Below are 25,870 nucleotides of genomic sequence, written 5' to 3' on the forward strand. Positions count from 1 at the left end.
CAGCGCTTGTCGCCCGGGGCTCTTCGCACGGGTGCAGTGGCAACCCAAGATATTTAAAAAACGATTGTCGAACATCTTGGGTACTGCCATTTAACCCCGGGCAGGGCTGATTTAGGAGTGGGAGCCATGCAAAGTTCCCACCCCAAACAGTTTTAATCCCACCCTGACCTGAGTTAAATAGCCTGTGCAGCAAGGGCCATACACCAGCCACACATGAATGACATATACCTTTAATACCAAGTTTTTACTTCTTGACATGTCTTTTCCTCAGAATGTTTAGCTGGGTCTATTCCTAGGTCATGGCAGTGGGTTACAAATGTCTCATATAGCAACCCTCACCCAAAACACTAATCCTGATTGAGAAAAGATCAGGTTAAATAAAATAGAATGCCTGCTAAGCCAATTCTAAGCTTATTTTCAATTTACTTGACTATAGTTTTGCATGCTTCCTTTTGCACTACACCCCTCATGAAAGGATGGCTGCATCCCTCCCACCTTGATCCCCAACTACTGTGACCAGAATTAATTAGGCAAACGAAGAAAAACCACATATATTTGCTTGCTCACCGTGCACACTTTATTCTTCTTCTGAAAGGTGAGGATTTTGGAATATTTGGCATGAGTAATGGGAATGGAGAAGAACTTTAGGAAGAAATGGGCCTGACTGGCATGGAGAGTAAGGCTAGTGATTAGATGACAGAGGAAAAAGTAAGATTTGCTCTAGAAACAAAAAAGTAGATTCCATCAGGGAAGCCACGCGAGTCTGCTGAGCAACAAACGAGAGAGGAGTAGTGTGGCACCTTAAAGATGAACAGATTTATTGACTCATAAGCTTTTCGTGGGCTCTTGTCAATCCGATGAAGCAGGTTTTTAGCCTACAAAAGCTTCTGTTACAATAAATCTGTTAGTATTTAAGGTGTCACAGGACACCCCCTTTTATGTAAAATTACAGCAGCCCATCTCTGGCTTCTGAGATTTTATCATTCACTCGGTTTCATTCACTCATTTTATCATTCACTCATTTTGTTAAAGCACAGAACCTGGATTTAAATAAACAAGAAAGCCAGGAATCACAGAATGCCAACATCCATGCTATGTACTACATTAGGAGCCTGTGAAATGAAACTGTAGATGCTTTTGAATAAGCCCATACTGCAATAATTAGGTTGCCCATTTATTTATTGAGATTGGTCATGGTCAAAAATAAAGACTGCCCAAACCAACCAATTCACTGGACTGTGTGGGTCAATGTCATATTGCAAAGTCTCCCTCCCTCCTGAAATCAACAATGTACATAGATGTAGAAACAACTACCAATTAACTGTGACTGTGAGTTCAAAACATCAGATCACCTATTTTCCAAGGAGTCAGTATCATGGTGATGGCAGGAGTGCCAATTGGGGGTGGTGGGTGGTTGGCTCTGGTACCTTGGGGTACTCGAAGACCTGAAGGATTTCTATATGCACAAACTGGTAACAGTGACAGAACTTTTGACTTTAAATGGAAAATAGAGAGAACTTTCCACCAGGCTCTGTTAGCTGGTTGAACGCTCTCTATACAAACTGCATTCTTTCAAGAATCAACAGAGATTATCCGATGCAAAAGAAACGTGTCTGTAAACAAACATTCTTCCCTTCTAATATACATAGATCTGCAATGGGAATGAAGCTAAAGCAATCCTCTTTGACTACCTTGGTACATAACGTCTTCAGTCTATTTACTTGATGCCCAGTCATTACAGAAGCAATGTCTCAACTGGAAGTTCCTTATTCCTTCCCAACAATTGTTTGAACCTCCTGAGATGGAGGAAATGTGGAACTATTCCTGTTTCAAGTATATCCTCCTTCTGCTTCCATCTACCTCTACCAGCTAACCTTTGAATAACCTCCTACACTCCTGTCCTGCTAACTGAAATATTGACTTCTCTGTCTTGATCAGGTTATACATAATAACCATCAAATTCTAGTTCAGAATGTCCTCCTTTAACATGTCTCATGAATGACAAGGAGCCTTGCAAGTTTGCCATGAATAGCAAAAGCTCACAAATTTTTGATGCCTTGGGCACAAGCTGGCACCATGCAATGGGCATTATGTCAGGAGGCCTACACAAAACATGTAGGAGGGTCTAAGAAGAATTATGCTTTCTGTCAGTACCCACTTTGGCAAGGCCCACTCTCTGAAGGTTCTGGGCAACAGGGCTAGCCAAACATGCACTGCAGTGAAAAGCAGGGAATAATCTGGCATGATTTTAGTGCTCGCACTAAATATCACCACCTTTTGTGTAACAGCCATTGTAATTTTAGCCTGCATGTTTATCATTTGGCAACAATGTACCTTTGTCATCAAGTGCTTCCTTACAATCAGGCAAATGTTGATCCCAAGTAATATCCAACAAATGAAGAGAACTATGTAAGATCTTCATGTAAAAAATCCTCTCAGCTTTTCTTTAATGTTTATTTTTCCCCCGCCTTCTAATTCAGCTCCTTTTATAGCCATTCCTTAATGGAGTATAGGGAACCATCTTACAAAACCTTTACAAAACCTTTGAGATTAAATAGACGCACACATCATCCCAACTATTTCTGCGTTGCTACTAATAAGCACTATTGTGCAGCTACTTTTCTTGGAACAGAGTTGCAATTTGCAAAATTCAACTAAGTTAACAAGGGACAACAGAGCACAAAAGAGAAGGAGGACCATATGTCATAATGAGGTCCTGTGGGAAGCAATTCATCTGCAACTGCTGGTCTTCAGTATGATTTTTTTAAAAAAAACACACCTTACAACAGTTATATAGTGCACTCCCCTTGAGAAAGCTGGCTTTCTTAGACAAATTATTGCCAACAAATATTGGCAGATCTCTTCCCCCCACCTCCATTCCTGTTTATAAATCTGTGTCATGTAGGATGAGCATGCTTTAGTAAATTTTAGCCTGCTTTTAATCTGCCAGAAGCAGTTGGTTAAATCAAGATTCCTTATGTACTGACACATTGATATGATGTTTCCACCCAAAGACAACTGATTCAGAGGGGTGTGAAAAGAGTTATTGGAACGTATTGCACACCCCCAAGTGTCTTCTCACTACCCACTAGTGCCACGAGGAGATTTTCCCTCCAAAAGCTTCGACTGTCACTATGCTTTGCCTGAGCATCACTTTGGTCTGTTAATATTGTGATGCAGTAGCGTGAATATGGTGATTTTACTTTATGTCTTTTCACTTTATGTTTTTCCCACCTTTCTATTTATAATGAACAGTAAAAATGCTCTTCAGCTGCTCAGCTGGGCATCTCACAGTCAGGCAGAGAAACCGCTCTGAGGGAACACAAAAAGAACCCATTTTTTCTGTCAGAAAAAAAATGAAAAGCAGGCACCAGAGGCTCTTTAAAGTAAAAGTGATGAAAGAAAAAAGTTTTATTTATATAACCATAAAAAACTGATTTTGGTAAAGGAAAAATGTTAATAAATAAGAAGAAGGTATTGAGTTGTTACTATATACCCAATGTTACAGTATCTCTCTTCACAAACACTGTGAAGTCAGCCCAGACGCTTGGCTCAGGTCACTCACTATCTTGTCTTCAAGATGTTACAGTTAATTGTATTTAACCATATATAAAAACACCAGTTTTGGGGACACTATATTCAGTTGGTATTACTATTAATTTGCAAAGACCTTCCTTTTACCCTCAGGTAAGTATTTTTTTAAAAAACAGTTCCTTAAAACACTATATTCTAGACAATTCTCACCACTAGATACATCTGTTCCACACATTGCTTAACAAAGCAGGAATTCCAGCTGACCCTCAGGAAGCTAATTCCTCTCTTTATCTCTACCGCCACTCTCATAAAGCTTCCCTGCTTAATATCTAAGTGGGATTTTCCTCAAAGACAAAAACAACCAAGCAACCCATGTGCTTATTTTGGGCACTGCTTTTGTTAACAACAGGGACATAGTACACACTCTCCTTTTAATCTGACCCTCCAGTCTCTCAGGCTCATTCCGCACATGCAGAATAATGCACTTTCAAACTGCTTTCAGTGCTCTTTGAAACTGTGCGGAATAGCAAAATTCACTTGCAAACAGTTGTGAAAGTGGTTTGAAAATGCATTATTTTGCGTGTGCGGAAGGGGCCTCAGAGTAGCTTAACCAACTTAGAATGGAGCCCACTCGGCACACACCTGCTTACTCTGACTCTTTGTTCAGAATTCCCAACAAAATCTCCTTACACTGTCTTTAGAATTCTGCCTTTCACAGCCAGCCAATCACAAGCAGTCCTGACTTAACTCCTTGTGTGCTGCATTTCACTTGCAGAAAATAAGACTAAGTGTTGGTAACTGTCACAGAAGGTATGGGAGAAAGAGATGCTTGGAAAAATGGATGGTGATGGAAGTGCTTAGGAACTACTGATAATCCTGGCAGGGTAAGGCAGCAGCAGGGTAAGGAAAAGCGGAATTGGATTGATTGCAATAGATCAGGTTGTGGTCAGCCCAGAAGTGTTGTTTTGGTGTATGGGTGGATTCTGAGAATTGCACAAGGAAGGCTAAGTTCTTTTCAAAGGATCAAAATGGGTCAAGGGTGAGGAAAAGCATGGAGATGGGCAGGGGCGTAACGAGTCAGCCCTGGGCAAACTGTAGCCCTGGGCAAAACCTGAGTTGGATGCCCCCCCCCCATGGGCGGCCACTCCACCACGACCAAATTTTATTTTGCACCAGGACATTGGTGCCTGCAGGTGGTGCATTTTTAGACATATCAGCACCACATTTTCACCATATCATCAGGAGACTGTCCTTATGCTACTCCCCAAGTTTGGTGAGGTTTGGTTCAAGGAGTCCAAAGTTATGGACTCCCAAAGAGGTGCCCCATCCCCCATTGTTTCCAATGGGAGCTAATAGGAGATGGGGGCTACAGTTTTGAAGGTCCATAACTTTGCCCCCCCCGAACCAAACTGCACCAAACCTGGGGGGTATCATCAGGACAGTCTCCTGATGAGACCCTGAAAGTTTTGAGACTGTGCCTTCAGAAATGCCCCCCCCCAAGCCTGCAACTCCCATGGACAGCAATACAGAAAACTCAATGCAGAACAAAGATTCTTGGGCAAATTTCTGGGATGTTCCTGCAGGGGGTGCATTTTTGGATGTATCAGCACCAAAATTTCAGGGTATCATCTGGAAACTGTCCTGATGGCACCCCCAAAGTTTGGCGCAGTTTGGTTTAGGGGGTCCAAAGTTATGGACCCTCAAAACTGTAGCCCCCATCTCCTATTAGCTCCCATTGGAAACAATGGGGGATGGGGCACCCCTTTTGGGAGTCCATAACTTTGGACTCCCTGAACCAAACCTCACCAAACTTGGGGAGTAGCATAAGGACAGTCTCCTGATGATACGCTGAAATTTTGGTGCCGCTAGCCTAAAAACTGCGCCCCCTGCAGGCCAAAAATGGCAAACCACTAAAAATACCCAAAAACGAACCCAGCATTTTGATGCCCCCCACAAGGTGATGCCTTGGGCAGCTGCGCACCTTGCCCAATGGGCATTACGCCAGTGGAGATGGGTAAGGAAGGTAACTAAGAAAGGAAAAAGTAGTCAGTTAAAGGGAATTTCCCTGGCAGATGCCTTTGGTTCCAAAAGGAGGAGGAGTTGGGTAGGGGAAAAAGGAGGAGTTGGGTAGAGGAAAAACTCCACTTTTCCCCCTTTTTCTTTGGGAGAGGTTTCCCAACAGTGAGTTTCCCCTCAAGTGTTAATTTCCGTGGTCCGTTTTCATACGTGCACTAATGCATGTAAAATAACGGTACAGGCTCTTTTTAAAAATACAGGGATGACCACAGTGTATATGTAGTGCAAAAATTAAAAAAAAAATTTGGTTTAATGTATCTTCCACATCAGAAACCTACATGCCATTTTTTTCCCTGAGAAACAGTGAGATGGGGAAAGAGGTGTTGACTGAAGCGAAAACTGAGAAGAAGCAGGTGACCCTTAAAGGGGAATGGAGCTGCAACGATATTGTGGTTCACTGTAAATGCTGACCCACAGTTGGAGATGTAAATTCTATTCTCTCTGTGTATGGCTGAGGACAGAGACTTCTGCTGTAGCTGACATTAAAAAACAGCTAGACTATTCAGAAAACGCATTTACCAACCCAGCAGAGTAGAACACTGCATCTTCTTCTGTATAATCAGGATAAATTCGTACAACTATTTATTGCAAATTTGAGGGCAGAAATGAAGATAAGAAAACATAGAAGACATTCATTTATGAACGGTTCATGTGTATCCAAGTTATCCATGTATGAAACAGCAAGCTGCAAGAGAAAACATATCACTCCAGTGCTCCTTACGCTTCACTGCTCTTTGTTCAATGATGGATTTAGGACAAAGGTCCAGTTCTTGACCTCTTATGATCCAAGTAGGCTGTACCTTCGTTGGGCTCTCAAAATGACCTACATGGCAGATGCATTCATTAGGGTTGTTGCAGTTACATGGCCCAGGGTGAAATGGGCAGGTGTGGAGGGCAGACATTCCTGGCATATGGCCCACAGCTGTGCCCTCAAACAGCAGACGCTTCAAACATGACAGATCTTATCCTAAACTTGCCAGTGTGAAGAGTCATCACAATAGCATTTTTTGCCATCATAACTCTGCAGACCAGCTAGGCAAAGGTATCCTGAAATAAGGAATTAAGGAATATAGTCTTCAATCTAAGTAAATGCCAGCAAGGGACACTCAAGTCATTCAAAGTGGGGCAACTTGAAATGCACATTTTGGCTGGAGTTCTACTGATGGGTACATTATTAAGACAGACAGATACTCACTGACACACATATGCCAAGAACCCAACCCCCACCTCCAAATAATAATTGCACAAATACAACACAAACATTTCATGATTTTTCCCATTGAAGAAACAGAAATTCTTTGCAGATGTCAGTACTGGGGAAGATTCTGGATATTCTCATGCATTCAATTCATGTGGTCAGCTGCTCCTTTTGACAGTTCTAAATCTATTGTATAACTGCAACAGAAAACTCATGAACAAAGAGAAGCATTCCTATTTCACATGAAGTGAAACTGATTAAAGTGATACAGGAAAGGAAACTGATATCTGTTAAGCCCAAAACCTGCTGGTTGACAAAGGGAGACAATGTTTAAATAATACATTTCAGAATTAAAGTAGATTTATTTAGATCCTCTATCCATTAATCTACTTATTAGGAAAAGATAACATAAAGAGCACAATCTACTGATGTGAGCATCGTAAGTGAATGATCACTGCTGGAGGGGGAGATTCCCTGCAGTAGAACTTTTTGAGATAGAACTGCTTTTATACTCTAGAGAGTTCAGTGTGGGAGTGTGCATTACACATGGACACTTGAAACCAAGATAATTTGCACTCCACTGAATCTATGTACAAAACGAGTAATTCTTGAGATGTAGGCTAAGCTAGATGTGAAATCAGTCACGTGGAATTTGCACCACACATCAGCTACCATGTAAAAGCACTCCCATGTAAAAGGACAACAGGTGCCCAGTTCTGGTCAAGAATGTGGAGTGTGTGGAAAAGAGGCTCCTGTCTCCCCCACTCACTCCATTTTAAAAACCTGAAACAGTGCTGAGAGGGGTATTTTATGCCTTGTCAGAGGATTGTACATGCACACATTCAGTGTTCACACAGACACCCAGCTGGGCATAAAATGTTTTGGGAAGATTTTGGTTCTGAAAAATGGTCCAGTGGAAGTGGGGGGGGGGGGAGGCAGGAGGCCCTCCTACCCATGCACTTCAGTACTGATCCAAATCAGGCCCCTGCAGTGCTTTTATACTAAGTTACCATGGGGACTTGCACCTGCAGTAAGGCTTCTAGTTTCCTCTGGGAATTCATGACAAACATCACATCTCGTTTGGACTATTCAAATCACTGCACAGCATTTAATGATTGTATACGTAAGCACCTTGAGCTCTGGGAACAGAAAGGTCTGGACTTCATTAAAGTATTAAACTTGGCTACATAGCAGAACCTCTATTAACTAAACTGCCATGAACTCAATTTAAGGACTGACTGAATCCAGCTTCTTCAGTCCAGATAACCTGATGGCAGTCTAATACATCACATCTTGGATTAATTATCTCAGTATCTTGTTACCTAAATATTGGGGTATATCCTTCAAGCTCTTCAAAGAAATTAGTTGCAGTTTCTCGGTGGTTTCAGAATAGTCATGAAGGTCAGCAGTTGACTTTTTGGCCTGGAGTCTTTGCTGACGATTGCAGTATTCAAGTCATGCTGGCAGTTTGTCCCTTTTTGTTTGAAAGGGGATTTTGAAAGGGGACTCTGTGTGCCCATTTGCCAGTAGGGAATTTAAGCAAGGGGTGGTCAAATGTGACAGCTGTATTTGGGAAATTGTGGTTGGAGGAAGGAATGTGAGCACGGAAATACATTAAACCTGTTCAGTAATTCCTGGTGGGTATGGGGACACCAGTTCACACATGGAACTCTTTTACAGGAGTACCCCTTACCACTTCCCTACAAGAGTCAACAGTGTATAATCAAAGAATGGACATACATAGCTGTGCTCTGCTGAAGGGAAGGGAAAAACTTTAATTAAGAACTTCAATTAAGAACTGCATCAGAGCACATATTGGACTATGACTGAACTATGATTGAGATCTATGGAAACTACTATAAGCATCTTAAATGTGTATTTATGTTTATTCATTTATTACAAACATTTTTATGCTGCCTTTGCACCTAAGTTACGGTTTCCAAAAAGGTAAACCATAAAAAACATTAAAATAGGCTTTAAAATAAACACACAAACACAAATAAAACAATCAAACAAAACATACAAATGGAGGGGGGGGGGGGAGGCAGTGAGACAATTTCAGACAGAACTGAAAAATCTTCACCCACTAGTGAAATTGGGGCAGGTTAGGGGGAAGAGGTGAATCTCCCAGAGAGGGCATTCCATAATTTTTGTACCATGACCAGGAAGTTCCATATAGTATCAGATGGCAGGAAACCCCAAAACAAGGCAACCTCAAGATGTTTGCACAGGTTGGGAAGGTCTATATGGGAGTGAATGGTCTTTAATGTATGCTGGCTCCAAGCTGCATAGGTCTTTGAGGGTCAATATAGCAACTTGAATTGAACTTGAAAGCAAACTGGGAGCCTATGTTGGTGAAACAATACAACATTATTGTTTCCATTCCAGTCAGCATTCTGGTGAACCATTCTATACCAATTTAGATTACAGACACTCTTCAGAGGCATCCCCACATAGAACACATCACAATACGTCCTTCAGTCAAACAAAATATCCAGTACTAACATGAATAGTCACCCACTGGGGATGGTGGAAAGAGTTAAAGAGCTGGTTTAACTCACCCTTAACTGTGAACAAGTGACTGGTGATATGGATATTTGTAGTGCTGCTATGTCAATTGGGCCCCATTTATGAATTCTGGTCTAGTGACAAGAACTGCACTAAGAAACTGCATCCAGCCTGGAACCATGCAAATAATGCCCATCTGTGCACAGCTTTACATGGGATACATAGTAGAACATATATCACTCTAGCTGGGTAAGGACAATATTCTTTAGGGGTACAGCAAAGGTGGCTTTAGAACTGGTACAGATATAAGCTTCTAGTTATTTATACAATGTCTTCAATATTCTAAAAAAATTATTATCTGCCAGTGAAAGTTAAACTCAAGAAGTTCCTGACTATCTCCCTTCCCCTCCCTGGAATCATTCTACCTCAGTGTACTTAATTAAATGAAACACAACGTCTTCTTCACAGTTGTTTTCAATGATGCACCCTTGAAGACACATAAAAACAGCTCTTTGCAAAGGAGTCTTGCACAAATATACTGAATGACGGTAACATTTTTTCCACAGTAAAATGTGCGCTCCAAGAGTGGGACTCGGCCATGATTATATATACAATTACTTTTGGGATCTGACACACTCAACTAAGGGTTGTGATCCTATTGATGGACGGCAGAACTACTTCTTAGAAAAGCAATATTTTGATGAGTGTATGTATTTAAATTCTGACACTGCTTTCATAAAAATGCAGTAATATAAACCATGTGCTGGGCAATGTTTTTCCCCTCCCTGAAAACCCTCCTAGTTTCATTGTGCGTTTTATTATGGGCCAAATGTGACATTAAATTTTTATCCCCTATGGCACGGAGTTAAATACTTGCTCGGTTCAGAATAGCAACACTCAATTAAGTAGCATTTTTTTTCCATGATCTACACCCTCCATTGTTACTGTGTTTAAAGGGAATAATGGGAGCACTGACCTATATTGCGCTTCTTATTATCGATGGAGATGAAGCGTATGCAGGGATTACTGGAGATGTACTGTGCTGCCCAAGGGACATCAATCTGTGTGCCAGCTTCATAAAAAAGGCCCAGAGCATAGCGAGAGGAGTAGTTCACGGATTCCAGTTGCTGCCTTTGACTTCTGTTAATTACTGTGGTAGGGGAAAAAAAAAAGGAATTAGACAATTACTTTTCTCTCAGAGCATTAAACCTGCATATAATACTACAGTTAAGCTGCTTAATCTTTTCCCTAAAACAGCACTTATTACGTGCCTAGGAAAAGATTGTGCACTATGCCATGATTTAAAATCATAATATATATACCTGGGCCATTGTTATTCTTCTGTGGACACTGACCAGATAATTTTAGAAATGTATGAATATACTTGTTACAGAAGTCTATTTCTGAAATCCTAGCTTGTTGTCAATACTCAGCTTTAAAAAGAATTCTTATACATTTATGTAAGTTTCCCCAACTATTCTAAAATCTTGTAATGGCTAGTCTTGCATTATTTTGTATTTATTCATTTAAAAATTATAAAATTTGCAGTGAGTTCAGTTAGGAAAAAAGTTTTTAACAAGGTTTTTATGTTCCTCATAAAGTTCGTAAGTGAATAATGTTATTGTTGAGGCCATAAAACATAAACAAAAGAAATAAGGTTAAAATAGCTATAAATTAAACGTCCTAATCTATCATTGTGTAACCTTTGGAATGTAGTGATGACACACTTCCAAAAAAGCGCTATGCAGGGCTCATTTCCATCTTAGCTGTGAGTTCTGTGTCGTGATTGGTCACTGTCCTGAGCTGCTGTTTTTTCACCTTTTTCCCTTTTCCCTACCCGCTGCCTGATGCCTCACAATGGTCCTGCTAGCCTGCCCCACACCTCACAACTCTTCCCACCAGCTTGTTTGATGCCTTACAATGCTCCCTGCCAGCCTGCTCAATGCCTCACAATCCTCCGTGTCACTGCCTGATGTCTCACAATGCTTCCGTTACCACCCAACTCGTTACAATGCTCCCTGTCACTGCCCGATGCCTCACAATGCTGCCGGTTGCCTCACAATGCTCCCTGCTGGCCTTCTCCACACCTCACAACCATCTGTCATTGCCCGATGCCTCACAATGCTCTCCGCAAGCCTGCCCGATGATTCAACCGGCCCTGCCGGTCTGCCAGATGACTCACAATGCTCCTCATTACTGCCCGGTGCCTCACAATACTCCCGTTGCCACCTGACTCTTCATAATGCTCCCTGTTGCAGACTGACGCCTTACAATGGTGCCTACTGCTGCCCAATGACCAGATGTAGATTTGGGGGGGGGGCAGGGTCACGTCTTCCCAAACCCTGCCCCCTGGCCTCAGTGCTTATAAAAGCAGCTCTCTGAGGCCGGGGATGGCAGACTCCCTTGCCACACCCTCCCCCGCCCCACCACCAGCTGGTCTCGCAGCCGGCAGCCCCTTCTGCCCTCCCCTCTGGGCAGAGGCGTAGCTAGGGAAAATGGAGCCTGATGCAAAATCTGAGTTTTGCGACCCTCCCATGGGTGGCAGCTGTGATGCTGGAATCCACCCCCAAACAGCATCACTTTCAATGGTGTTTAAACTAGAGAGCCCAAATTCTCCTTTTAAATCCATCTTAAAGGGAGAATCTGGGGTCCACAGTTAAAACAACATTGAAAGTGATGCTGTTTTGGGGTGGATTATCCCCGACCCTGAAACAACATCACTTTCAACGTTTAAACTGGGGACTTCAGATTCTCCCCTTAAATCCATGCCAAAGGAATTAAAAGGAAAATCTGTGGAAATTTGGGGGGGTGCCTGCTGTTAGGAGTGCAACTGTTAAGCTAGCAGCACCAAACTTTCAAGGCATTGTTAGGAGGCTCTCCTGATGATACCACCCAGGTTTGGTGAAGTTTGCTTCAGGGAGTCCAAAGTTATGGACCCTCAAATGTGTAGCCCCCATCTTCTATTAGCTCCCATTGGAAACAAAACAAAGCAATTATTAAGCTAAACCAAACTCCAAACAACAAAAATAATACCTCTCCTGAACTACCTCCCTGCAACCAAACATTGCCTTCTCCCTCTAGCCCATTTCAAGGGAAATGGATTGAGGAAAGCTGACGAGAAGCGCAGCCCACTCAGGATTCAACTGGCTAGGGGGTCTATGGTGTCTCCATCAAACAAGGTATCTCCACCAAAATGCAAGTAGCAGAGTGGCACACATACAGTACAAAATGGCCGACATAATGGACGGGCACAGTTTTAAAAATATCCTTCCCTCCAAAAAACACTGTGACTAGCCAAGGAAACTTGCCTGATCAGTCTCACTGTCAGGGGAAAATACTATTAACTGAGGAGAGGAAAAACCATTAAAAAAAATAAAAATAGCAGGCAGGCAGGCAGGCAGGCAGGCAGGCAGACAGGCTCTGTTATATTCCTGAGAAGTATTTCATGATGTCGCCAGATCTGGAAGTCATTCTGGGGAGACTTTGATTGTCTCAGATATAGCCTACTCAATCTGATCTTAGGAAAGTTGCATGACCTTAGGGGCAACAATATCCCAATGTATACCCTTAATGAGTCCTTCGGGGGAGGGAGGTTTATAAATATAATAATAATAATAATAATAATAATAATAATAATAATAATAATAATAATAATAATAATAATAATAATAATAATAATAATAATAATGTATATGGTACAGGGTTGTGTACCCTTAATGTACGTAGTGACTACCTGGCAAATGGCGACGGGTGTGAGGGGGGTGCTTAGCAGTCATAAAGTGAGGCCTTGGCCTGGTTACATTGGCGTGTTGACATCACTTCCAGTCTCATGTCGCTGACATGGGAGATGCTCTACTATTTGGGCAAAACTATGGCAGAAGCTGTTTTTATCATTGAGTTTGCACAGTACAAACCACACAAGTCTTCCATGACATCAGTGACATTATATCACTTTCAGAAGTGACATCAATACACTGACAGTGATCAGACTGAGGTCTCTACTCCTGCTGGCCAGCTGAATGGTGCTGGAAGAAAGGGCCCTAAAGTGGGGCATCCTCCACCCGCAGTTGCATAGCGCCAATGGGGCCGGGTGGAGCATGACACCCCAGGTGGAGCAGTGAATAGGGTGTGGCTGGGCCGCAGAGGGGGGCATGGTGTAGCATTCCAGGACGGAAGCAGACAGTGATGCGGCAGGGGCGCAGAACGCGCATGCGCCCCAGGTGCAGTTCCTCCTTGCTCCGCCTCTGTCTGCTCTTGGTAACTCTAATATGGTGCCACTTCAGAGACCTGTTTAAGGTGGCTCACCCCATAAAACACAAAATCACTAAAATTAGCAAATCATTAAAAACCCAGCCAATAAAAACCCACAGCATACAACAGCATAAAAAACAGAGAATCAAAAGTTTAGTTTTCTCCCAGAATTGTGGAGTGTTCTGTATTTTTAATTTATGCTCCAAGACATGCTATCTGATTTCTTAATTAAGCTCAGCTTTCATGTCTCTTGTCCCAATTGCCATTTATTTCCCATTCACACCAATGATAGTATGCAAATACCAACTGTGTCTAAGGACAGCTCCTGGTACAGAAGTGAATGAAGAAGGCCACTTCTGCATGAATTTTGCATGTACCTCAGGGGCACCATAGTCACCTAGAATTCGTGGTCTTGTGTGCTTATTTATTTCATTCAACAATGTCTAGTTCATTCATTCAAGTATTTCAATATCACTGCTACTCAAAGCAGTTGCTCAGGGTTTTACACTATCCTTCTTGATTCCAAATATAACCACCATAATGAAAAGTTCTTGATAACATGAACTCTTTTTAATGTCATTTTATGTCATTTTGGTTGGTTCATTTTGGTTTGGTTGTCATTTTATGTCATTTTGGTTGGTTCTGAGAAATGCACCATGTGGCTTCAGTTTTTGGATTCTGCTTTGGAACAATGAGGCTATCTGCATCTTTCTCTGAAATATATCAGTCTTCAGTTATCTGCATCAATTAACAACTCAGTCTGGACAGTTACCCACAGTGCCCTCAAACTGACTATAAGTAGATTCCACTGAATGTGAAATTGTCGAAAATTTGGCACAGGAATTTAGGTATGCAATCAACATATGTGTGTGTGTTTAGAACCGTGATCGTAAGTATCAAGTTATCTTCTTGTTACTAATCAGTATAGTTCTTGAGTACATGATGAGCTTTGAGCTTGGCTCTTAGTGACCTCTAGATTTAGGAGCTCATGGGTACAAAAATATATCTGTGTTGTTATGAGTGCAGATAAGGTCATGAGCCACAGACAAGAATGAGTACATTCATGATCTTGTTAGAAGAGCTGAGTCATTCAACATGGCATCAAAGTGATTCTCATGACAGAACACACAGCAAGATATTTATCCACTTTTCAGCCCTCTAGACTACCCTCCAAGAGCAGCTTCCATTATAAAAGGAAAAAGAACCCCAAAACATGCTTTGAGATACAATGGTGGATACCTTTTAAAAATTCCTAACAAAAATGTTTTAATTGACAATACAGTAGATAAATGGATTGCTTTTAAAAAAACTGTAAACTGTGAATTATCTGTATTGCGAAATGGGATAAAAATTTACATAAATAAAAACGAGCCACCTGTAAGAAATTTTTAGTGGGCTTGTAGCTTTCAAAAGCCTGGATGATTGCTAATTGCTGGGCAGCCAATTGCATTGTGTGAGCCACTGATACAAACATACTTTCACAAGCATTTAGTCCAAAGAAATATAGTCCCCCTACTTGGTCTTTTTTTAAAAAAAAAACCCTCTTGAAAATGCAGCATTGTCACCACAGAAGGGGATGGGCACATCTGGCGAAATTATCAGCTGGAATTTTGCTTAAAGTGAAAAGCTAACAGCGCTAAATTTTGCTTTACTGACACAGTAGGAATCAACTTTATTGTTGGCAAGTAGGCATGGCGGTCACTGCATGATATTACCTGCAGTGCAATTCTAAATAGAGGGACACTCTTCTAAATCCATTGAAGTCAGTGGGCTTAGAAGGGTGTAACTAGTTAAGATGGCATTGCCCAGGGGTACTTCTGAAACAAATACTACTTAGTTGCCATTCCCATAGGGTAGCAGGAGGGCTGCCAATCCAGAACTGTCAATTGCCTTTACCAATGTGTTCACTCATTTGTTGACGCCGAATCCCCAACCCTTTGTGGTTGAAGTTGATCAACTCTTTAAAAAGGGCACTGCCCTACTTCTTTACTAACCTCCACAATCTGTTTTTAATTGAAAACATATCCTATCACCTAGTGGCATAAAATTCACTTTCAGTTATATCTGTACCACAGCCCTGGAACGTAAGAAAAGCATTGGGAAATGCTTTGCTTGCCAGATAACTATCAGGTGATTCTTCTTTATCTTTAAACACTTAAAGTCGTTGGGATAAGAAGGGTATAATTGCACTGGAAAGAGCTGTGGTTTCTCCCACTTGCTCCCCAATCCTCAATCTTAATTTTCTTGACATTTTTAACAAATGTCAGAATGTTATTGCAGGCTACTTTGTGTCCCCATTGCAGAAAAGTGTGGAAAATATTGACATAATTTCTCCTTTTCCCTTTCCTGTTAACTGATTTTCACCTCTGTGCTTTCATATGCTTAGTCCCCACCAGACCATGGGATTTTTTGGGGGGAGGGTCTCTTTATTTTTGCTAATTTACAAAGACTTAAATTTTCTTCATGGCTATGGATTTCCTTGAGTATATAGAACTTGTCCTCATCTTACTTGGGGGAGTTTGCCCCCCTCCCCTGCTTTTGTCATTGACATGAACCATTCTTCTATCATCAGATACAGTTATAATGTTTTACCAAACATAATGTGCCCACAGTATGATAGTGTCAGTTTAGTCATTTTAGTTTCTAGGGACTGTCCATGCTTTATTTGTTTTAGAACTCACTTATTTGTCTTTTCAGCACTAATTTGTCTTTTCAGCCCACAGTATTTGTAAAACTCTTCTCCAACATCATATTTTAAAGGAATCAACTGTTTTCCTGTCAGCTTTTCTTCACTGACCAACTTTCACACCCATACAGAAGTGGGGAATACTACAGTATGAAATTTTAATCTTGGTTGCCATCAGCACATCCTTACACTTAAATTTCCTTTGAAGCTCCTTTTCCCAATCTTAACCTTCGTCTGATTTCTTAGGTAACTCTTTTGGTTGATGATGGAGCCAAGGAATAGAAAATCCTGAACAATTTCAATCTCTTCATTGTTGACCTTAAAGTTGTATAATTCTGCAGTAGCCAATACTTTTGACTTCTTGCTTCTTGTGCGCAGCTTTCACTTCAATTTCTAAAATTTCACAAAATATATTTATTTGAAGGAATTCTTTCAACTCTCTTGATAGTACTTCAGAGTATTGTTTCCATATTGTCTTTATTTTATCTTTGGCCACGATTGAGGTTGGGTCGGCGTACATGACGCCGACCTAACCCCCCTGGGACTGTTCGCACGGACGGTCCCAGAAACAACCGGGAAGACGGCGCTGCGGAGCACCGTCACCCGGTCGACCTACTGTTGCTGCGGCCGTCCGGCGCATCGCCGAGGCCTGGGGACACGCCCCCCTACCCTGCGCGACCGCTCCAGCGTCGCAGGGCAGGGGGCGTGTCCCCAGACCTCGGTGACGCGCTGGACGGCCGCAGCGACGGTAGGTCGACAGTTAAAAGGGGGAGGGAGGGCGCCTTCGAGCTGCTGCCGTTCACGCGGCAGCGGCTCAAAGCCGCCGTTTTCCATAAACGGCGGCTTCGCAGCAGCTGCGCCCCCTGTGTGAACAGCTCCCTGGGGACGGCGTTTTTGCCGTCCCCAGGGCGCTGTTAATGGCCCGTGCGGAAAGGGCCTTTGTCTTCAGTTAATGTGTTTTCATCTTGATCTTTTAAAATTCTCGTTTTATATTTACATCTGATGTTTGATGCATCTTCTGTATGATTTGTGAAAACATGATTGCACATGACCTGTCCTACTCGAGTTTTCTGTGTGCTCAGATCACAAAATGAAGTCTTGCTGTAGGTTATTCAAACTTTTCATTTGTGTTACTTTTAAACCGGGGTAGCCAACCGGACCAACCAAGTCAAACCGGACCAGTTTTTGCTTGACAAACTGGCATGGGTTGTTGGTTCCTTGCCAAGGGACAAAGGTAAGTCTGTGGTACTGGCAGTGCTCTTGGGATTTAGCTTTCTCCGGACCTAGTGAGTCTAACAACATATAACCATATTCTCCCCCCTTGCTTTTATTTGCCAGCATACCACCACCTACACATAATGGGGTTTTTTGGTTTCTGGGGACAGAAAGCTTGTTAAACCCTCTTCTGAACAATAACAATTCTTGTACAGTCTCACGAGAAACACTGCTTCAACTTCCAATGAAATGTGCTAGAAGAACCACAGGTTTTCCCTTAAGATGGTTTGTGCCAAAGAAAACGATTCACCTGTTAATCTTTTAAAATAACTTTAGACAATTGCTCAATTACTAGTGCACTTTTTCCTTTAACAAATACAGAAGGATGTATACAAACTAAACTGTATTTCTGCCAAGAATCTATGCTATTGCAATATTATTTTACTAAGAAGTTATTTGGCAAGTGAAAGTTTTACAGGCATGAACGTGTTTGGGGGCACAGACTGACTTTGGGAGACACATAAAGCACTACTGAACTACCTGTGAAAGTAACATTCATATTTTGAATCAAAGAGACAGATAAAATTTAAGTGTTATCTTTCACCATTTGCTTAGATCAGGGTAAAAGAAACATTGCATAATGGTGCATGGATATATATGCCTGACATGTTAAGTTTTAAGATAATGACAACTGGGTTAGCCAAGTACATGGTGAGAGTTTCAGTTTTTGGGAAAGGCAGCTGGGTAGAAAATCTTTCCCACTTCCCCTTTCCTGCAAATACATATAAGGTGATTTAGCAGCACCATGAATGTGTGTTTGAGTGTGGTAGGATATGTTTTAGACTGTACTTTAAAAATATATGTTAATTATAATTACAACAGTTACAAAACAAATTAAGTCTTTACAACACAAAAGCCTAAAAGACAATCCCAGTACGAGCAATACCAATTGAATTACAGAATAACAGAGATGGTAACGCTCCAATATTATTGTAACACTTCAATTATGGCACAGATTTCTTTGCATATCTACCCTTCAGATGCTGTAACATCCAAACAAGCATTTGCAAGTTCCCAACAGGCATTTTAGTGTGGCTAAGGAACAAAACAGGACATTCATGTCCAAAAACCAGGAGAGCACTTGAATGAATTATACAGACTGGGAATTGACTTTGTTGATTCCCATAAACCTTGGAACCAGGATACAAATCAAATCCTACCAAGCTTTGCTTAACATTGACCATTTCCACACAAATCAACTAAAGCGTTACTAAAACGTTTGTAAAACATTTTCAATTTCAATTTACAGATATGTATGTCTGGCTCATCTCCTCAAAATTATTTATGACTACCATCACATGATTTCCCCCCTTTTTTAGTTCTGTGTTGAACTGATGTTTCAGTGCTTCAAAGCCTCTCTCTGCTCCTCGTATACTTGATGCTTCCAAGATTGGTTCCTCCCAAAATTAAAAACAAACAAACAACAATCCTGCAAATAAACAGGTGAGAACAGAGTGAGCTCAGAAAATGGCACTGAAGAGGAAGTTCAAGGAAGCAGAGAAGAATGGGAAATGTAGTAAATAGATTGCATTGCAACTGAAGACATTTTCAAAATGTTACAACCAGAGAATAGTTTTAAAAGGGGATTCATTTAAAACAGTTTGAGGCTGCAAATAAAATGTTTGGGGGTAAACACAATGTGGAACTCCATGGAAGAAATGTTTTATTTAATTCCTGCCTCGAAATGTTTTAAAAGGTTTGTGTGGAAAGGGTCACTATACGTCTGTGAATGGCACAACATCACCATCACTGCTACATACATTTATAGAACTGTGATGCTAGAAATAAATAATAAATGGTTTTATTTTACAAGTTGAATGGGACTAACAGCCCATTCACAGAGAGCTGATAACAAGTGTTCCCAGCAACTGATAACATCTTGGTACATTTTCAGATGTATTTTGTTTTCAAACTGTGAACCTGTATCCTCAGAGGGAGTGCAACATCTAATTCTTGACCTGTTGTTTCCTCCACTAACAGTACTTCTATCTTGTCTGGCTTAAGCTCCAGTTTTTTCAGATTCATCCAGTCCTTTTCTCACTTTAGAGATTGGTACAGAGCCTTTTTTTTTTAAAAAAAAAAGTATTATTAACCTTTTTATTTTGGTACATGGTTACTTTCTTTTCAAACATATATGGCACATAGTTACTTTCTTTTCATGTGTACAAAAAACCCATTGAACAAAAATGTTATTATTTCTTCCTTCAACAGTCTGTTTTGCTTAAATTGATTTTATTTGTAGTGTCTGACTAAACTGTACTTTGGCAAAGATTCCAAAACTAGCCAATTAGATACAGATTGTCTGAACAAGCTGTAGCATTTTGAAGCTGCTGCTGATTGCTGTTTTAAGTTAAAAAGGAAATTGTGGTTAAACTGTAACATAGGTATTTTTAGCGTGGGCACTGTGTTAACAGAATTCAGAAGAACACTGCCCTGGCAAATTATGCAGCCTGACCTCTTTTACCTTACAGCCTCCAAAGCTGCCAAGTCAAAATTCTAGGAATAAGGGATACAAGAAACATGTGGCATTCGTTCAGTGGAACTGGAATGTTCTGAAACAAGGAATATCTATTGTGCTGCGACGAGAGATAGGACATTGAAGTTGTGCCCAATTAAATGTTCTTTTGGGATGACTCACTGGATGGGATCTGGCTGATCAACATACTTGGGGCTGGGAAGGAATCTTTCTTCCTGCCCCCTGGCTAAATTGGCTACAGACCTTGGGAATTTTATGCTTCCCCTGCATTGTGTGGCTGGGCAGGCTGCCTGATTCCTCTGCAGCGATTCTCAAGCATTGTGCTATGCTGCACCTGCTCTCTGTGGAGACAGTTGGTAGATGGATAGATGACTGTAGCTTTCTGTAAAGGGGGTACCAAATGATATTTAGTGCTTTCCAGTTTTCCGATTTTACTTTCAGTGTGGACAAAGGAACAAAGAACTAAAAAAAGAAAGGAGAAAAGATAGTTGTCTTGGGAAAGTAGATTGTCTGGTTTCTTTTTGTAGCAAGTTCTCCCTGCCCTATTCTTCTGCTGTTTGTACTTGTGTGTATAACTGTATACAAACACACATATGAACACACATATATATGTAACAGGGTGTTTTGGGTGATTTGGGGGGGGGGCAGTACAAGTTGGTACAGAGTTCTAGCACTTTTTACTGGGGCTCACCAAAATCCTGAGGGGAGTATTACTGCAACTGTATATGAGAGTACTGACATATTCACGTACACACAAAGGCCCCAGCTCTGGTTCACAGAAGCTTTTGTTAATATAAATTAATCCACCTTCAAGATAACCATAAGGCTCTTCAAAGTTTTGGTTTCAACACAGCCACTTTACTGGGATCTTAAAAGAAGGACCGGGCTCCATTTTCCCTAGCTACACCTCTGCATTACTCCGGGTCACACTGGAAGTGATGTAATGGTGTTAGAATGCCACCAATCCCTCCTATTCCTTCCGGCTGGAAGGGGAGGAGGTCTACTGCAAAAACAGCACACCTGGAAATCCTGATGTGCACAGGGAGTGTGACTCGCAAGCTCCCTCCTGTTCCCCTTGTTTGTGCACTGACCCTGGACCCATTCATATTGTTTGCACAGGGTTTTAGTGCTGGCTATATTACAAAATTCCTATGTTATTTGAATCCTACACAAGGGTTGGTATATGTAAAGAGCACAGACATGGTGAGAAGCAGTGGCTACCTGCAAGCTTATGAAGTTAACATATTCCTTCAAACGATCTAGAATTCTAACAGTAGTTTAAACAAATTCAGCCTGCTTGCTATGACTAATTTCAAAAATACTAACTTAGGCTAACAGCGATGATGTAACAACGGCTTTAGGTCACCATATGCAATAGTATTTTCACTATGGTTATTTAGCCACATTAACTGCCTGAATTCATCCCCAAAATGGTACCGTGCAATCATGTTCATTTGCTGTTTAAACTGTTATAATTCATACCTACAGTGGCATCGAATGACCCTGATTGTCACAGAAACATACTGAGGAAATATTTCTGTGAATCAAAGTCTTAAGCATGGGAAACTGTCTTTAAACACTGTTGTGGCTTGCAACGGTAGACCTGTGTTTTTATAATGCAATGTGAAACTGAAGCCTTAGGGTGCCCCTTAAAATAAGGAGCATTTTGCAATCAAAAGCTACACTGTTCAAACCTGACAGCCTTTCACATCACATAGCTTTGTGTCTGAGGACTTGAATTATCCAAAATTACACACTGCATCAAAAGTTGATGAAGTCAGCGTGCAAGACAGCCATCCCTTCCTTTGTGGGATTTCTGCACCAGAGAATCAGAAGCTGCTTATTAAGATGCTATCTGTGAGGAGCCTATAAAGAAGAGACTCAGGGGTGGGGGGGGGGGGGGGGGGAAGCCATTTGTTTATCATTAAGAATTTTTTAAACTGACACAGTGAAATGAGGCTGGCTGAGTGCCACTGCATGGGCCATTTCCAGCTGCAGAGCATTTGACTGTTTTTATACTTACGTAGGAGGTAGCAAAGGTTATGAAAAAGACATGGTTTTCTAGCTGTGTTTCTTTATCACGTCTTCAGATTTTAAAGGGCAGCGTACTAGATAAATTCAGCCACATTCAGCCTTCCAATGATAACAGCAATTAAAAAATCCCCCTACTATGCACAAAAAAAATAGGTATATATTGAATATGCTAAAATTTCCTTTAGGTATTTTGTCCTGAAAACTGTGGCATAATAATTGTGCCTGCAAGAGCACAACATTTAGAATCATTACAGCAACTGTCTATTAACTAGCAACATTTCTAAATCACTGTAACCACAAATTATTTGTAATAAAGTTTATTGCCTAAAGTTTGTGATACGTGAAAGATGTGTAAAGGGTACATTTATGAAGTTATATAATCAAAGTAGGGGGAAAGACACTAAAATGGAATTATATTACAATGAGTTTTATGAAGTATTGCAATGTGCTATGACAACTTACTAGAAGTGTGTATCAATTTGGAAAAAATTATTGACAAATCCCAATCCATTTTACATGATAAGAAACTGACTTTTTGGTGAGGGGCTTAAATTACTAAGAACATTGTTCCACATATCAGCCTTGCTTTGTTGACACTGTCCTATATTCAACAAACGGATATAAATCTCAATGATGTTAATGTGAGATATTTTCAGATAATAGAAGTGATTTAAACAAAGCTGAACACTCAAGTCCCTCTTTCATTTAATGGGAGAGAGTTAAGCATGTATAATACAAAATGCAACAAAGGAGATAAAGCTGTATAAATTTTTATGCACTGAGATTATGAATCATCCTTCTATGTAAGGAAAGTGCACAGACAAAGTAATACGTTTAATTTAATTTTTTCATAAACTCAAGATCAGTTAAAACCATTGACTTCAGCCTGATTTGAATCTTTTGGATGGTTCTATTTTTACATATATTACATGTAAATATACAATATGTATATATATTATATATAATTACATATACATAAAATGTGGAGAAATTGTTTTCTCTTTTGGGCTGACATTGGCCAGTCTCTCAAACTCACACTTAAAATTACTCTCGGTTTGATCAGATGCTAGGCCGTTTGTGCTAAAGGTTTTTGCTCATGAAAACCTGATGATTATTCTGACCGGACATTCTAATAGGATATTGGGTTGGCTCTTTGTTTCCAAAAGGTCGTAATTTATAAAGGAGGACTGTATCTTGCTCTACATCTTTTGGAAAACCAGGCATTTTCTTAGCTGATCCTGGAATCCTGGAATTCAGGGTACAGCTTTGAAATCGCTGGCCTCATTTCTCCAGGACTGAGGACAGTAGGTGATGCATGGATGCGGGGAGGGGACACCCTGGAGGCATCCACTTGTTTGGGGAGTGCCTCAGGTAGCTATCCTCTCCCCAATGTTGTCTGATAATAACATGCAGTCCCTGGTGCAGCTTGTCTGGAGCTTTGGCCTGGGTTGTCAATAATATGCAGATGACATCAGTTGGTTCTGTTGATGGATGGCCACCTGGCTGCTGCCCCAGCTCCAGTCTGGTGGAACTCTGTCTGCTGATTCCAGAGCCCTGCAGGACCTTAAGCAGTTATACAGGGCCTGTAAGATGGACATGTTCTGTTGAGTCTTTGGTTAATGCCATCCATACGTCCGCATTTTATTCATCTGATTTACTTGTTGGCCTCTGTAAACCAAACTAAATTAACATTGCCATCTATGTATGGCTCCTTTGCATGTCCTCCCTCCCAACTTTGCCCATGCTCAGACAGGATTTGAGTAGGGCTATGTCAGAGCTGGGCTGGGGATGATTTTGTATGGGTTAAGCTAGATTGCCATCTTGGGGTTTTAAATATAATTGTTCTGGGGGTAGTATTTTACTTATACTGTTTTAATTGTGCCTGTACACCACCCTGAGCCCAGCTCCGGCTGGGGAGGGTGGAATATAAATGTAATAAAATTAAAAATCTTATTGTCTGGCTTCAAAGGCCGTGAACTGGCAAAAGGCAAAAGATGCACTATATAGCAGCAGTATTTTTTTGTCTCATGGATCTATTTATTAATTAAGTTGCAAGTGCTCAGTGACCTTTGTAATAATTTGGAACTCTCGTGGCAGTTTTGTTTCCTGCCTTGGAGTACAGAGCTTTAGACAATGAATCAGCTTATGGTGCATGCCATAAATGTACAGAATCTCATTGCTTATGTAATCGTAACAGCAAAGCACTTGACAAAATAACTTTTGCATATAACGTAGCATGCCTCAGGCAGTTGAGGTGAACAGTGAAACAAAAGCATTTATTTTCATCGTGCATTACATTGTTTGCAGAATGGCACTAAAAACCTTTCAAGTCACATAAAGGAGAGTTTAGGCTTCCTAGACAGCCCCACCCTCACCAGTGACAAAGGCTTGCTGAGTGATCTTGATTTACATGTTTTACTTCCTCCACAAATGTGAGGTAAATGTGATTTACTGATGTGCCACACAAGCCTTAGTTAGTATGAAAAAGGGAGGCTGTTTTGCAATTTTTCATCCTGGCATGGGTAGACAGTGCTGTGAGGTGGGGGCAAAAGTCAGGGAGCCCATGGAGCCCAACAAGTCATGTGACCTGTATTTATATGTATGGATTTTAAATGTAAATAGGGGAGCTGGAGAGAGTCACTGTCCTGGGGCCTATGGTGGTCCTCCAGAGCCTTGTCAGTAGAGAAGACACCCTGAAATTGGTACTCTTCCTCAAGGAATAGAAGGCAGGAAGTAAAATATGACCTTGTCTTATTTAGGAAATACTTCTATTCTCCCCTCTCCATCCTCAATCTGGCACAGCTGCAGGGTAAAGCTATCCAAATAACTGAACAGATTATGGCACAGATAAATGGGGAAAAAAAATCAGCCAGAGAAGGAATTTCATTCTGAAAACTAACGGAGAATCAGGATGAATTACTCTGAACAGGCTGGAACATATCTGTGCTCTTAAGAGTAGAGATTTACAGTGTGAGACAAATCCTGACTCTTGCAATTTAGAGGTATTCTGGAAGGAGGATTCATAATTTATTTCAGGAAGGATTAAAGACCATGGAGCTGTTTTGTTGAGATCTACAGGGCTGCTAGATACGCTAACTCCACTCATCAGTCAGGCATAGAGAGATGGACTCTTAGGTCCTTTTCATATGATCTGTTTAACCAGTTTCTGAAAGCAAACTGATTTTTTAAAAAGATGTCATAAACCTTAGGGGGGCAAATGCTGTCCTCCTGCAGTTAATGAAGCCTTAGTTTGGGTTTTCAAAACTTGTTTTGATTTTTTTGTGGCCTTTTATCTTGAACATGTGTAGAAAAATCTGTTTGCCTTTAGAAGTGAAAGCAGGTTTGAATAACCCTTTTAAAAGAGACTTCACACAACTTTTGAGCTACCTGGCTATGTTAGGCAGCTAAACTTACAAAATACTTCAACTTCAGACTCAGATCCTTCCAGGGAGGCCTACGGACAGTGTTTAACTGCTTTCTCTCCAGTTTGTGATGTGGATCATATAAACAGAAAGAAGGGCATGCCAGTGCCTGGGAATGAAGAACAAAGAAGCTGACAACAGCCACACAGCCTGGAAAACCCACCACAACCAAAGAAGCTGATCTTCATTATGAAGACCTTCACAACATAAATTACTCTTCTGTAAAATTGCACGGGTCTTCTCCCACCAACTCCCGACTATGAAAACTCTCATAGCCATTATAATATTGATCACTTTACTTGCAAAATTAAAAACACAGAGATTCAAAAGAAAGACTACATAAACAAGCTTTTCCTTGCTTTTTCAAATCAAATGTCAGAATGTTTGGGGCAACTGGTTAGAATGAAGAC

The 25,870-nt window shown here is 41.0% G+C and overlaps 1 protein-coding gene across 3 annotated transcripts in view; it reads right to left on the reverse strand.

The window, feature by feature from the left end:
* Positions 1–25,870, reverse strand: part of RNLS (renalase, FAD dependent amine oxidase) — a 124,316-nt gene that overhangs the window by 30,673 nt on the left and 67,773 nt on the right. For 2 of the 3 annotated variants that reach the window (XM_048506108.1, XM_048506109.1), the window contains exon 5: positions 10,293–10,466. The exons of the other annotated variant lie outside the window; for it this stretch is intronic. In XM_048506108.1, coding sequence (XP_048362065.1) covers positions 10,293–10,466 — 174 coding nt within the window. The remainder of the gene's footprint in view (positions 1–10,292; positions 10,467–25,870) is intronic. 3 annotated transcript variants of the gene reach the window in all.

Source organism: Sphaerodactylus townsendi, linkage group LG08 (genome assembly GCF_021028975.2).
Source record: "Sphaerodactylus townsendi isolate TG3544 linkage group LG08, MPM_Stown_v2.3, whole genome shotgun sequence".
NCBI lineage: Eukaryota > Metazoa > Chordata > Lepidosauria > Squamata > Sphaerodactylidae > Sphaerodactylus > Sphaerodactylus townsendi.